The sequence below is a fragment of the Macrobrachium nipponense genome, chromosome 29, assembly GCF_015104395.2.
Source record: "Macrobrachium nipponense isolate FS-2020 chromosome 29, ASM1510439v2, whole genome shotgun sequence".
Taxonomy (NCBI): Eukaryota; Metazoa; Arthropoda; class Malacostraca; order Decapoda; family Palaemonidae; genus Macrobrachium; species Macrobrachium nipponense.
The window spans coordinates 4,699,231-4,714,498 of NC_061092.1; the positions used below are offsets into that span (position 1 = coordinate 4,699,231).

General features: G+C 43.1%; 1 protein-coding gene across 1 annotated transcript in view; it reads left to right on the top strand.

Moving 5' to 3' along the window:
• The first annotated feature begins 4,846 nt into the window (after window positions 1–4,846).
• LOC135206055 (uncharacterized) overlaps window positions 4,847–15,268 on the top strand; it is a 53,970-nt gene continuing 43,548 nt past the window's right edge. The window contains exons 1-2 of the mRNA XM_064237244.1: window positions 4,847–4,938; window positions 7,676–8,847. Coding sequence (XP_064093314.1) covers window positions 4,912–4,938; window positions 7,676–8,847 — 1,199 coding nt within the window. The 5' untranslated portion in view covers window positions 4,847–4,911. The remainder of the gene's footprint in view (window positions 4,939–7,675; window positions 8,848–15,268) is intronic.

Consider the following 15,268-nt stretch of genomic DNA (forward strand, 5'->3'; position numbering starts at 1 on the left):
GAACACACACACACGGGGCATTTAAGTGAGTGGTGAATGAAGGTCACGTGATCAAACACTGCATGTCAACAATTAGTGAAAGTTCTCCTCTTCTTCCTCCCCCTCCTCCTCTTGAGGAGAAGCCTGGCCACACTGCCTCCACCACCACGAACGAGGAACGAGTACTACTATCGCTACTATCGTCGGCCACTCACTATTACTGCTATTACTATTTACTACCTCTAGCTATTACCGCTCTCACAACATTCCCTCCGCCGAATGACAGAATTATATGACCCCGTTCACCGCCTGGCTTTGCGCACTCTTATGTATTAACTCGTTATTTTCAACTGCGAGTTTTTTTTTTTTTTTTTCTTTTTCACGCCACCCGCTGCAAAATGGATACTATCACTTATCTCTTACTTCACTCATCTAGCAATACTACCCACTATTCAACGAAGTCTAACTGGAGTTTGCAAGTAAGAAAAGGGATTAAACTATCGTATGATTGAGTGCAAACCCGCTCACTTATGACATAATTTAATTAAAATAATCAAAGTCTTTTTCCTCCCTGGATTACCTCATTGCCTACCATTCCTGCCGCTCCAGACGTAAACACTCGCGCAAGGGGCCAAGACAGCGGAGACTACAGAAAACACGTCTACCTCACGCCGCGTCTGGCGGGTGACTGTCTGTCTGACACAGTCACTGACGGACTGCTGGTCTGGTCTGGAGTGGCCTTTCGGTCCACCCTGAGAGTCGGAGGCCGAGTTCGGACCACGACCCCTTGGAATGAGGTTCGGAAAATACCATTCCAAGGCACTGGTTTGGGGGGTGGTCTCCTGGACCAAGTAATCTTTTAGCATCCAAGGCCGAACTCTGCATCCCAGCCCTGATGGGACCCTTTTTCCAGAACCGGACCTCTCCGAAAAGATAATCACTTATGTCTAGCCACCAGGTCCACTGCTAGTCAAATTTTCGTGTAGATACACATAAAAACTTAGTGCATAATCCTGCTACCAAATAGATACACACAAACCGAACAAAGAACGTATCCTCCTTCAGAAGCAGACACAAAGTATGGCAATAAATTTTGCAAAATATTAGAACTAGTACTAGGGGATATCCAAAGCGGTTCAAGTTTAAAAAATGAAACCTTTGCAAGATGAAATTATTTCACTTCGAATGAAATCTGATAAGAGCTACATATTTCATAATTATAACTACTTTTTCAGCGATGGTTTTACAACTTTAATTTTAGAATTTTTGTTTTTCTTGCCATATATATATATATATATATATATATATATATATATATATATATATATAAATATATATAATACTATTTTACGGGCTACTTTGCCTTGTTATCTATACGCGTAACCTACTTATCTTATAGTACTAAACATGCCGGAATTTCCTGGGACGCCGTGTTTAGTACTAGCCCCTCGGAGATCAAAGTATTATATACACCCATTTCTATATTGTGTGGTCGACAAGTTATATTACTAAACGATATCTTCGTGCGGCCGTTTACTTAACATTTACCATTCGGTGTTTAGTACTACCACCTTGGAATAGGTGACGCGTAGGTAACAAGCTACAGAGCACCTATATATAAGTGTGTGTGTGTAAGTGTGTGTGTGTAGAACCGTTCAGCGGATTCTTGAAAAGCTAATACTTTCGCTGAAACAGTAAAGGTCAGAACCGGAAAACGAAAGTTCAGAGAAAATACAAGCGTTGTGTTAAGGTCAAGAATGTCATTAAAACCAATCTTTAATAAACACTCCTCCCCTTCCCCTCTCCCCCCGCACCCATCAACCATTTCCGTTAAGGAATGCAGACAGTTAACCACAATTACTTCTTTTTTTAGATATCTTACATAAGTCTTCCCTTTTCGGGGAAGATAATTTGCAAGACAGGTATAAATGATGATATGCAATAGCTCAAATGAAATTATGAGGCAACGTCGGTCAAAATATGCTCGGTTCACGTTTCGTATCGAATTGTCACACACACACACACACATATATATTATATATATATATATATATATATATATATATATATATATATATAATAATCTGAAGAATTATACGTGATGGTATTTGAATGTTGTGGAAAAGTCATCTCGTTAATCATTTTTCATTCTGCACAGCAAGTGTCAGGTTTAATGACACGTGAGTTTAGAGTCTTCAGTACAGTATGTACTATACCTCACCTTTGTGCCTAGGTCTATACTATGATTTTCGTTCCCAAAGACAACTATAGAAAACAATGTAGTAATAACATTCCGTTGTAAAGTTCAACATTTTGCTACCATGATACCACTCCCTGAATTGTCGATTATAACAAAGGAATGGAAAATTGCACATTAGAAGTGCATTTATATAACAGAATTAAACAACTTATTTTTGAAATGCTGCATTAGAGCAAAATCACAAACTTACAGCAGAGGTAATCTTGAAGTTTATCAGCCACATACCTGCATGACAGTGAGGTAATCTTACGCAGTTTTATCTACAGAAGAACCTAGTAAGACTGTCTTACCAAGACCACCGGTAGTCTTGGTCTTACTCGAATTGCATTATTGCATAGACCTATTGGACGAACAAACATGATTTTCTAGTAATGACAGAAGGAAACGGAGAAGAGATCTGGGCTGAAACCCAAACAGACTCACTTTAAAATTCAGTATCTCCTGTGATCGACGTTCGACTTGGCTGACGGGTATGTCATCCACTGTTTCCAGCAAGTTAATATGCCTATACAGATACTTCTGGAAATGAATTCGGTTTGCTTCTAACAGACGCTTCCGTTACTGAATTCAAATTAATGTGATTTTATACATACTTTAGATTTTCATGCGATACAAACAAACTCAATGAGTGCTGCAAAGATCACTGGACATAGGTCTAGCATAATATTTCTGCCACAGTTTGGGTCAACAAAAGAGTGACTTTAAGGACACCGTATGAGTAAATCAAACTATGTTCAAAGGGCCACAATTGGAAATACCCTCAGAATAAATCTCCTGTGATTATTTCGAGCTCCATAATAAGCCAACTTACACTTGTACTAACTGAGAAACGATACAAGGTGACTGTATACATTCCTAAACCATTTTACTAATATTTTGCAGGCTGATGATGATCTATATTAAGACAAATTGTGTTCCTGAAGACTTTTTAAAATTTCCAGCTCGGTGGTACAGAGATGCTACTAAATTCACTTTGTACCTACTGATCTAAACTGTGGCAAAAAAACATTTGCTAGACCTATCTCCAGCCAAAATGATCTTTTAGCCTTGTTTCCGGTCTGGAGAGAATAAAAAGGAAAATAAATAAGGTACTTGGAATATACTAATTTTCTAATTAAGTTCGTTGACATGGCACAAATATCTTAATTTGGCCGGACTGTGGTATGCTGATAGGTGCATAAATCCTTGATTTTTTTTTTTTTTCAAACCATACTATAGTGTTTCAATTTAGTTCTAAGTGACATGTCCTTCAAACTAGCTCTGTCTGGAAAATACGTGTTGTAAGTTGCAACTTACACCTCATCCAGCTTCGGGCTAAAACTAGTTTTAACTGCAACATTGCAATCAGTAGCAAGATAAAACAACTGACAGAAAAAGATAACCAGTTTTTATAGTAGACGCAACTTTTTTTTTTTTGTATTGTTGTTAAAAGGAATTTTTTCATCATGACTAATTATAACTAACTTTTCAATTTCCGAGTGTCACATGAACACAAATCTCTCTCTCTCTCTCTCTCTCTCTCTCTCTCTCTCTCTCTCTCTCTCTCTCTCTCTCTCTCTGAGTTCTGACGTTCTCAATTTCAGTTGCTTAAGGAGAATACTTGACAGGTAATATCATAAATCCATCCTTCTCTCTCTCTCTCTCTCTCTCTCTCTCTCTCTCTCTCTCTCTCTCTCTCTCTCTCTCTCTCTCTCTCTCTCTCTCTCTGTTTACAGTTTACGAAGCAAACCAAAGAAACAATACAGGAAAAGTTAAATTCCAACAAAGAATGGATAACACAGTCATGTCTCCTTGGAATTTTCTAACAAGGAAAACAGGAAAATACAAACATATGAACTAAATAAGCTTGATAATGATGTTATCAAAGAAGAAAAACATCTAAAGATTGGAGGGAAAATGTGATAAAAGATGACTCATAACTCAAGGAGTGTTCTTCATTTTTCAATGTAGGAGGCAAAAATGGCTAAGTAATGACATCGAAGATAATGGAAACGAATGAAAATACTAAATTAGATAAAAATTGCGACACCAAATCACTGAGTAGTGAAACATTTACAAAGGACATGTGATCCCATGTTACCTTGATTCTTGAATTAGATGCACCCAGAATGTAAAGAAAAGCGAAAATTTGTATAAGTTAAAAGAATAAGACATATGCTTACAAATAACAAAGTACTACAGCAATAAGCAGACAAGAAAAATTATACGCTAGATGAACCCAATGGAGAGGGAGAAGTAAACATTGCTGAAAGAATAAGGATAACAAAATGTATTGTGAAAGTACAAAACAGCAAAATAAATTTGAGTAGAAATGGAAAATGTGTACATTTCTTTAACATATCAAAGGATTTTGTTAACATCTGGCATACGCTGAATAGGAGTCAGTAGCAACTTACACCAACAGGCAACGCAGCCGACTAGGAATTGTGATGGTATGACGTCAGCGGAAGGCCACACCTTGATATCCTATTATTGAAAAAATATAACGCTATCTAAAATTTTAAAAATTATAAACGTAATTTATTATACGGTTTTTGTAAGTAATAAGTACTTTTGTTAGTAAAGTTGGAAAACCTATTTACCGACGAACGATCATCAGTAGACGCAACCTGCTGAGCCTTGTTGTTTTTCCTCGACATGTAGCGGGAAGGGGCACGAATTTTGCCCAAATCATGGAGAATTTTAACGGGACTTCGGAGGTTTGTCACTCGATTTTGCATCTGCGTAATTCTTCGCACCCCGTAGCCGCTGAATGAGCCGCGGCCCGTCGGAAAAGTGGTCCGACCCCGTGTGGAGGAAGCGTCGAAAATATCGACAACAAGACGCAGCAGTTGTGGTGTTTGGGTCCCTCAGCTGGCGGGCCATTTAAAAAGGTCCCCCTCTCGGTGCTCCTCTTTCATGCCCCCGATCATGCCGTTGGTATGGTGCCGGTGAAGTGCTCGACTGAATGGTGTCTGGTGGAAGTTTACGCTAATGTCTAATTTTATGTCAGGTTTTCAGTGGTGGAGTGTGAATGGGTAGGCGTACCCTCCTCTTCAGGTGACGATGAGGCAATCCCCCTTGGATTTAACCTAGACACGATTTTAATGATGTAAAAATGTATTTTACGTGCTTTCCTTATGTTCTAATTATTAAAAGTTTACATTCTGTCAGTGTTCGTGACGAATTAGGCTACTATCGCCATTTCAGTGTAGTTTAACGTAATCTGACTCCCAGAAATAATTGGGAACACCTCAAGGTCATTATTATTATTATATATATTATTAATGGCCCGTTTTTCTGGTAATTCTTAGGAGGAGCTCCGCATGGACATACTACTATTGTTTATTAAAGAAAGTTTTTTCATGAAACAATATCCCTACTAGGCTATACCTAAATAGGCTGTAGGGTAGCCTACAAAAGGGTGTGGGATATTTAAAGCAGTACTGGTGAGGTAATCAGAAATATACTGAAATAAATGAGAACTTTACTGTCTTTTGTTTATATTTTTACATTCATCCCCAAGGTGTTGAAACAAAACATGGCGTCCTGCCCGTAGCTACAATCCTCCGGACGATGACTGTAGCCTACAAATGTAAAAAGAAAAAATAATAATTTTCTTGCTATCTGTATATTTATCAGATTTTTTCACCTTTACTACTTAATATACTCCCTTTTTTATATTAAGTAAAAAACTTATAGCTAAACAACAATAGACTACTAGGTAGCTACTAGGCTAGTATGTCCAAGTGGAGCTCTTCCTTAGAATTATGCATTTTTTTTTTTTAATTGCTTGTGTGAGCCACATCTCCAAAGACTTTGCCGTGGCCTAGTCATTGTTGGCAAGGTTAGGCTGTCATTACATGAACTCGAAAATTTGGTGCATGGGAAAGTGAAAGACGTTCTAGGCCTATACAGCGAGGTAGCCTAACCTATGAACAGAGAGGCACATGGAAAAAAGTAATGAGATGCTGTGCAGCTGGTGCCTTGGCTAAGAGGTACTTCATAGACCTCTAACTTGCATCCTATTGTCATCTAGGCTGTAGTTTCCCATGCAAGGGATACTGTCCTATTGTCATCTAGGCTATACCTAGTTTCCCATGCAAGGGATACTGTAAGTGGTAACCTACTACAGGGAACACACTGGAAAATGCAGGCTACGTTATGGTGGAAAGATAATGAGTGAAATGATTGTGATGATGAGTTAGCCTATGTGGCTAGGCTTGGACACTTGAAAATTTTAAACAACAAATAATTAAAGAAAAATAAGTTATAAAGTATATAGGGAGAATATTTTTTATTTTGAAGTGTGTAATGCAGTGCATTGTGAAATATATAAATTTTTATAATTTTTCACCTTTTTTTGTGATTTGTACATTTTGCATTCATTTGTGAAAAAAAGGTCTAGTTAGGCTAACTAGCCTAGTTAATATTTATGAATAATGACCATTGACTCATAGGGCTATTTGGAAGCTATGGTTTTTGGGTAGAAGGAAAAAATACAATTGCCGTGATGTGTCCTAACCTCACCAAGGGTGGCACATCCTACCTGGCCTAGGCGTGGTCCTTGCACCCATGCTTTTAAAACATGTAATGCTGTGTCATTGTGAAAAGCAGTTATGATTTTTTTTCTTCGACAAAGTCTTTGTAATTTGAACTTTTTTTCATTCATTTGTGATGAAAAAAAAGGTTGGGTGTAATTTGGACATTTTTCATTCATTTGTGATGAAAACGAATAGTTAAACTAACCAGTTATAATGTTTACTAGTAATGAGGGACCATAGACTAATAGTTGGAAACTATGGTTTTTGGACAGGAGAAAAACAAGATTATAGTAATGTGCCCTAACCTAACCTAGGGTGCCTTATATCTGCTTGGTTATGGACTTTTCTCCTTTTTTGGTATTGCAGCCTAACCTATCATAGGTCACTGTAGCCAAAGTAATATCACTCCTGGGACCCCTCCTAACCCAGCTTGACTTAATTAAAGGTCTTCTTAAATCATTAAAAAAAATTCCAGTAAAAGCACTTCATCAACTGTAGCCTATAGATTTCATGTTTCAAGAAGAAATTGAAACAAGGGAATATTATGTTGGAAACATTTCTTTAAAATTTTTGATTGCCACTTGAGGCACCATCAAAGACACCAGTCACAGATGACATGGGTTTGACTAATGAACTTAAAGTTTCATGAAATTAACGCCAACTAGAATATGGAACATGCCAACTAGAATATGGAACATTAAGTGATTTATTTATATTGGTTAAGTCATGAAAAGTTTGAGGAGGCATTTTTTGTGGTTAATGGTAAATGTATTTACAAAAATTATAGACTTGCATTGCATTGCATATTTCACTTGACATTACAATGCATATCTTACCTGTAGTACTAGTTAGTTTTAATTATTAATAGCTTCATGTTATTCTTATTGTTTTGCATACTCTTCTTTAATTACAGGTTGATGGGGACTCTGAAGTTGTGTCAGGAGACCTTAATAGCAATGTTGAGGCTGACATAACATCACCTGTACTGCTTGATGGAAGTGTAGTTATAGAAGGGGCTCAAAATGTTGTGGAAGAGCAGCAACAAATGCTGATGAATACCACGCAAGGTGGTATGATGGAAGAACCACAAGACCAGAATTCACATGTTGTTATGCAAGACAACTGTAGTGACGCTGTAGATTTTGTGCCAGCAGTAGCTTTACCAAACCCCGCTCCAGAAGATGTAGGTGCCAGTAATGGAGATATGGATCATGATATGGACATGAAACATGAATCGTTGCAGGGAACTGATTATGATCACAATGAGATATCTGGGCTAGAACAGTCTGTTCCAGATGTGTCGGGTGAAGGAAATGGGACATCTTGCTTGGTAGACACTGATGCTTTGAGTCCAGACCAGGATGGAGAGATGCTGTTACGAAACTTGGTAAATGAGAGCTTTCAAACAAGAGTATGCACATCAAACACTCAAGATAATATTATTGTAACTACAAGCACACCTCAAATTCAAGCCTTCCATCAACAGCAGCAACCACAGCCTCAGCAGACAACAGCAACAACTTTATCTAGTGTTCTAAGTGGGACTTCAACAGCTAATTTACAAGGAATTATTAACAACTTGTCTGGGAGCACTCCGACGAGAATAGTCATTCAAACCAACAATCAGATTTCTCCCTCCAAGTCAAGTGGAGGTCATTATCTTATCCAGGTAGGAGGAACACCTGTAAGTATTGCACAGCCACAGCTATTAACTGTAGGAAATAAGAATCGCATTGTGATAAGGGCTGGTAACAACAGTCAAGGAATTGCCAGAGTCCCAATTAATCAGGTTGAGTCTGACAGCTCCTCTCAAAGTGGTGTCTTTAAAGTAATCATTCCTGAGGGGACGACCAAAGTCACCAAGGCAAACACAACAGCAGCAAGCCAGAATGAGTCCTTCAAAAAGCAAATACAAGTAAATCTCTCAGAGGGTGGCATCCGTAAGCCAAGATATGTCTCCAGCACTCAGACACAGCCACAAGGGAGTCCAGACTGGGAGGATGCCTTTGATAAGCCAAATGATAGTAAAAGATTTTATGAGTGTCCTACCTGCAACAGCAAGTTTATGAAGCCTTTATTTTTAAGGTAAACATTTTCTGTGGTTTTCAAAATTAATCTTTTTTAACTAATACTATAGTATTTCCTTTGTATGTATGTATGTATAATACTGTTTATAATATTTGGGCAGTGGCGAGATTCCAGTAAAACACAGTGCTGTACACACTACAATTGCACATTTATATGTTTTGTACATGAACTTCCCTGCCAGATATATACTTAGCTTAGGTCTCTGACGTCACGACAGAAAATTCAAAACTCGCGGCACACGCTACAGGTAGGTCAGGTGATCTACCTTACCCGCCGCTGGGAGGCGGGTGTAAGAACCAGTCCCCCTTTCCTGTCAGATTATTTTCTGTCGCCGGCTGGACAACACCTGTTGTTCAGTCCTTACGATAGTTGAAATTCGTTCTCGTTGCCGACGATTTGGATTTTGGTGAAGTACACTTTGGTTGTTGGCTTGGCAATATACGCTTTTTTCGACTGTTTTTTTGGATTTTTCTTTTGGATTTCTCTTACATATCTATAATCATGGATGATTCTGAAGTTAAGAAACCTAGTTTATTTAGGGTTTGTTCAGAGAAGGAATGTAAAGTTAGGCTTCCTAAAGCTGCATTAGATCCTCACTCGGTATGTGAGTCGTGTAGAGGGAATGAATGCTCTTTTATTAACCCTTGCAAAGAGTGTGAGAATTTGGATGAGGATGGTTGGAAGGCTCTCTCTTCTTATGAGCTAAAGTTACGAGAAAGATAGGGTGCGCAAGGCTTCTTCAAAGAGTTCTAGATCGAGGGTGAGTGAAGTTGACGCTGAGAATCCTGTAGTAGAAGTAGTTCCTTCTCCAGTTTCAGCCCCTGCGCCCAGCTTTGAACCCGAAGATTCGTTTTCGGAAGTTGCTTCTGGGAGAGCCTCGATCAGGAGTAAGGAGAGCCTCGCTCGCTCTCGACAAGGTAAGAGTGATGATAGTGCAAGTGATCAGTGCAGTGCCCCTAGTGCAGTGGAGGGTGCGTCTGACCGGCTCACTAACGCTTCCAGGCCTAGACCTCTTCCAGACTCCCAGACCCAGTGGAGGAGGAAAGTCGAAGCCGCAGGAAGGTTAGGGAGAACCCACCGGTCAGGCGTCCCCTCGGCAGTTCCTGTTGCTCGTTCCCAGGCTGCCTTGGAACGAACCAAGAAGGAGTTATTGCGCCAGTGCTTCTCGTCATCTTCGTCGCCTTCTCCTCAGCGTAGATGAGCGCATCGGAGTCGTCTCGCCCTCTCAAGAGGCCCTGGAAGGATCCTTGCGCCCTTCCTTCCAGCCCCGAATCTTTTCGCGGAAGAGCCTGAAGTGGAACGCAAGAGAACCAAGATTTCGTCCTGTTACGCTTATGTCGCTCGTCGGACTTCGTCCCCTGTAGAGGAGTTTAAGAGATCTCCTGCGCGTATCCTGGCGGGTCTGCAGGCGCAAAAATTGCGGCTTTAGCAGAGTCTATTGCCGGGACTTCTCATCGTCGGAAGGACGCCTCACTTCCGGTTGAAGAAGTCTAAAGACGTTCCTGTTCGGCTCAAACTCCTCCTTTTTTTTGGCTTAGAAGAAGGCTTTTGGAGCCTGTTAGTAGGAGTTCAGAAGTGCAGGCTGGAGCTCGGGATCTTTCTCCGAGTAGGCTCTCCTCTCTTCCAGCAAGAGTTGTGAGCATGTAAGGTGTAAGGAGCCAGGCAGGCTTCTCCTCAGGATTTCCGCTCCTCTTCAGTTAGGCGTCAAGAGCTTGACAGACGTCAAGAGCCTAGTTTTCGTCAGGAGCGAAGGAAGAGTTCTTCGCCTGGTGGCCACTCTCCTTTTGACGGACGCTCGGGAGCCCTAGTAGGCAGCAAGAGCCTAGTAGTAGGCGCCAAGAGCCTAGTAGGCGCCAAGAACCTGGTAGGCGGCAACGGAAGTTTTCTCCTCTGTTAGAGCACTTCCCGATTGGATAGGCGCTCAGAGCCTTGTAAGCGTCCGCGCTTCTGACAGGGATTCATCTGTGGATGTTTTTCTCTCCCCGTGGCAGGCGTCAAGAGCCTGGCAGGCGTATTGAGGATGGCAGGCGCCAAGAGCCTAGCAGGCGCAGAGAGCCTGATAGGCGCTCTTCCCGTTCCATCCCGTTTCCACGAACGAATCTTCTGTGGAGTTAGAATTCTTTTCCTCGGTTTCCGACCAGGACAGGCCTCCACTTGTAGGACGCTCTCCTAGTAGGCGCTCACCCAAGTAGGCGCTCCTACGCAGGCGCTCACCAGTAGCGCTCTCAAAGTAGGCGCTCTCCAACTAGGCGCTCTCCTAGTAAGGCTCTCTCCTGGGAGGCGCTCTCTAAGTAGGGGCGCTCTCTCTGGTAGGCGCTCCCCTGTAAGCGCTCTCCCGGGGTTTTTTGGGCCGGTTTTTTTCTTCCTTAGTAGGCGCTCTCACGAACAAGGCGCTCTCCAAGGATTTAGCTCTCCTCCGGGCAGTAGAGCTTTCTAGACCGTCATTCTTTCGGCGGAAGAATTTGTTGCTGATTCAGAGGAAGATTTGCCCAAGGATGCTGCGGTTTCTTCGTATAAGAGACTTACAGACCTCCTCTTGCAAGATTTTGGGGAGTCTCTTTCCGGCCGTTCTCCTCCGTCTCTCCGTCCTTATTTTCAACGACCAATACGGCTAAGAAGTCTTCGGTCGTTTAAGATGAAGCTACAGTGTCTATGAAGAAGGCTATGAAGAACTTTGACGACTGGTTGCTTTCAAAAGAAGAGAAGGGCAAGAGTTTTTTTCTTTTTTCCCCCTCCAAGCTGACGGGTAAGATGGGGTTCTGGTACGAGTCAGGAGAGCCCTTGGGTCTGACTCTTCCCTCTTCTGCAGACTCGGACTTCTCTTCGTTGGTAGATTCCGCACGTCGCTCGGCGCTGAATTCTGCGAAGACGACGTGGGGTATGAGCGAATTGGATCACCTTCTGAAGGGAATGTTCCGAGTCTTAGAAGTTTTTAACTTTCTTGACTGGACCCTGGGAGTGTTGGCCAAGAGGACTCAAGAGCAAGACACTCTTTCGCCTGAAGACCTCCACGCAGTTCTGTCTTGCATGGACAAGGCAGTGAGAGACGGTTCCGGGGAAATTGCTTCTCTTTTTGGTGCAGGAGTGGTAAAGAAGAGGGCCGTTTTCTGCTCTTTTCTTACCAAGGCGGTTTCGCACGCACAGAGAGCTTCCTTGCTGTATTCGCAACTTTCCCCGCAACTCTTCCCCAAGAAGACTATTAACGATATCTCCAGCTCGTTATCAGCAAAAGCGACGCAGGATATGCTAGCTCGATCGGCTAGAATTCCGAAACCTTCGTTTCAGCAGAAGACGAAGAAAGAGGCTCAAAGTAGGCAAGAACCCTTTCGAGGAGGACCTTCGTCTCGCTCTTCTTCCTCCAGAGTTCGAGACCACCTAGAAGAGAAGGACCTTCTCCCGGTCTATTAGGGCCAAGAAATAGTTCGGGTGTCCTCCAGACAACTGTGGGTGCCAGACTTCTGAACTTTGCAGATGTCTGGGCACGAAAGGGGGCGGACAACTGGTCCCTCGCGATCATCAAGAGGGGATACCTCATTCCCTTTATATTTCGAGACCCACCCTTGACCACACTCCAAGGGACTGGTGGCAAAATACAAAGACCACTGATGAATCAAGCCCTCGCTCTAGCGGTAGAGCTGATGTTAGAGAAAGAGGCAATAGAGATGGTTCAGGACCCACTTTCAGCGGGGTTCTACAACCGTTTGTTCCTAGTTCCCAAGATAACTCAGGAGGATGGAGACCGGTTCTGGACGTAAGCGCCCTGAATGTCTTTGTGAAGAAGAGGAAGTTCGCTATGGAGACGACGTCATCAGTCTTAGCAGCTCTTCGTCCCGGGGACTGGATGGTGTCACTGGGGGGACGACCCTTCAGGACGCTTACTTCCATGTGCCGATCCATCCTTCTTCTCGCAAATATCTCAGATTCATGTGGGGAGGGAACGTTTTTCAGTTCAGGGCCCTATGCTTCGGCCTTTCACGGCCCCCAAGTATTCACAGGACTGATGAAGAACGTTGCCCAGTGCTTCATCTCGAGGGGAGTGAGGATTTCCCTCTACTTGGACGATTGGCTTATCAGGGCCAAATCCAAGGAGAAATGTCTGGAGGACTTACGAGTGACGTTGGATCTAGCAGCTTCTCTGGGTTTGCTAGTGAATTTCGAGAAGTCACAGCTAAGGTGACCCCAGTTCAAGAGCGTATCTATCTGGGGATTCTGATGGCTTCTCTGGTTTTTCGGGCGTATCCGTCCCCAGAGAGGATAACCCGAGGTTTGGAGAAGGTAGCAATCTTTCTAGAGAAAGATGTATGCACAGCGAGGGAGTGGATGAGTCTGTTGGGGACATCTCCTCTCTGGAGCAATTCGTTTCTCTAGGAAGGTTGCACCTCAGACCCCTACAGTTCTTCCTGACGAGGAACTGGGATCGGAAATATCAAGGTCTGGACTTTGCGTTCAAGATTTCGCAAGAAGATAAAGGAGGATCTACGTTGGTGGCTAGACCCTCTATTGTTCAAGGAAGGCCTTTCCTTGCAAGTTTCGAAACCCCAACCTAGTATTGTATGCAGACGCTTCGGACAAAGGTTGGGGAGCTACTCTCGGGTCGAGAGAAGTGTCAGGCACCTGGATGGGGGATCAGGTGTCCTGGCACATCAACAAGAAGGAGCTAACAGCGATTTGGTTAGCTCTCAAGACCTTCGAACCCCTCGTAAAAGGGAAATATGTTCAGATCAACTCCGACAACACTACAGCCCTGGCTTACATTCGACAAACAGGGGGGGACTCACTCTTTCTCCCTGTACGAGACAGCGAGATCGCTCCTCTTGTGGTCAGAGGAAAGGAACATAAGGCTTCTCACCAGGTTCGTACAGGGAGAAAGAAATGTCAGAGCGGATCTGCTAAGCAGAAGGAATCAAGTCCTTCCCTCAGAGTGGACTCTGCACGCGGACCGTATGCCAGGAGCTGTGGAGGACGTGGGGCAGGCCCCATCTGGATCTATTTGCGACCTCCAGGAATGCGCGGATAGATCTATACTGCTCCCCTATTGCAGACCCAAGAGCAGTGGCAATAGATGCATTCCTCATGGATTGGAGGAATCTGGATCTGTACGCGTTCCCGCCTTTCAAGATTATAGGGGAAACGTTAAGGAAATTCGCAGCGTCAGAGGGAACAAGGATGACGTTGATAGCTCCGTTCTGGCCCGCCCACGACTGGTTCACAGAGGTACTGGAATGGCTGGTGGATGTCCCAAGATCCCTACCTCTAAGAGTCGATCTGCTCAAACAGCCCCACTTCGACAGGTTTCACACAAAACCTCCCCGCTCTCAGTCTGACTGGATTCAGACTATCAAGAGTCTCGTCAGAGCTAAGGGCTTTTCGGCAAAGTCTGCAAGGGCCATTGCCAATGCACGTAGACCTTCCACATCTAGAGTCTACCAGTCGAAGTGGGATGTTTTTCGACGCTGGTGCAGGACTCATAAAGTTTCCTCCTCCAGTACCTCTGTGACGCAGATTGCAGATTTCCTTATCTTCTGAGGGAAAAATGCGGGTTGGTTGTCTCCACCATCAAGGGTACAGGAGCATGCTTTCCTCAGTTTTTCGTCATAGAGGATTAAACATATCTGAGGACAAGGACCTCCATGATTTAATCAGATCGTTTGAAACGGTTAAAAGAACCTCCTCCTTAGTGCCTAGCTGGAATCTTGATGTCGTGCTGCTCTTCCTGAGGTCCTCAAGGTTCGAACCTCCCCATGCTGCTTCGTTCAGAGACCTTTCGATGAAGACTCTTTTCCTCTGTGCGTTAGCGTCAGCAAAGAGGGTCAGCGAGCTGCAGGCTCTAGAAGGTGAGGTAGGTTTCCAAGGAGGCTCCGCGGTTTGCTCTTTTCTTCCGGCTTTCCTAGCCAAGAATGAAAACCCTTCTTCGCCGTGGCCCAGGAGCTTCGAAATCAAAAGCCTATCCTCCTTAGTCGGGACAGAAGAGGAGAGATCTCTTTGCCCGGTGAGAAGCCTGAAAATATTATCTTCAGAGGAAGAAAAGACTTGCCGCTAATGAGAGCAATCTCTGGTGCTCTGTAAGGGACCCCAGTAGGCCCTTATCTAAAAATGCACTCTCATTCTTTATCAGAATATTATTAGAGAAGCACACTCTTCTTGCAATCAGCAACAGTTTAACCTTCTGAAAGTCAAGAAGAATTTGTCATTACAAAACCTTATGAAGGCCACTTTTTGGAGGTGTGAATCAGTCTTCTCTAATCACTACCTAAGGGACGTATCGATTACGTATGATAAGTGTTTTGGGCTAGGCCCTTACGTATCGGCGGATTCAGTGCTGGGGCAGGGAGCTGAAACATCCTTTTTAATCCTTTTTCCCGGTTAGTTTTAAGTTTGAGTTTGTTGGTTGTACGAAGGAGGTTGCAGGAGGCAGCTC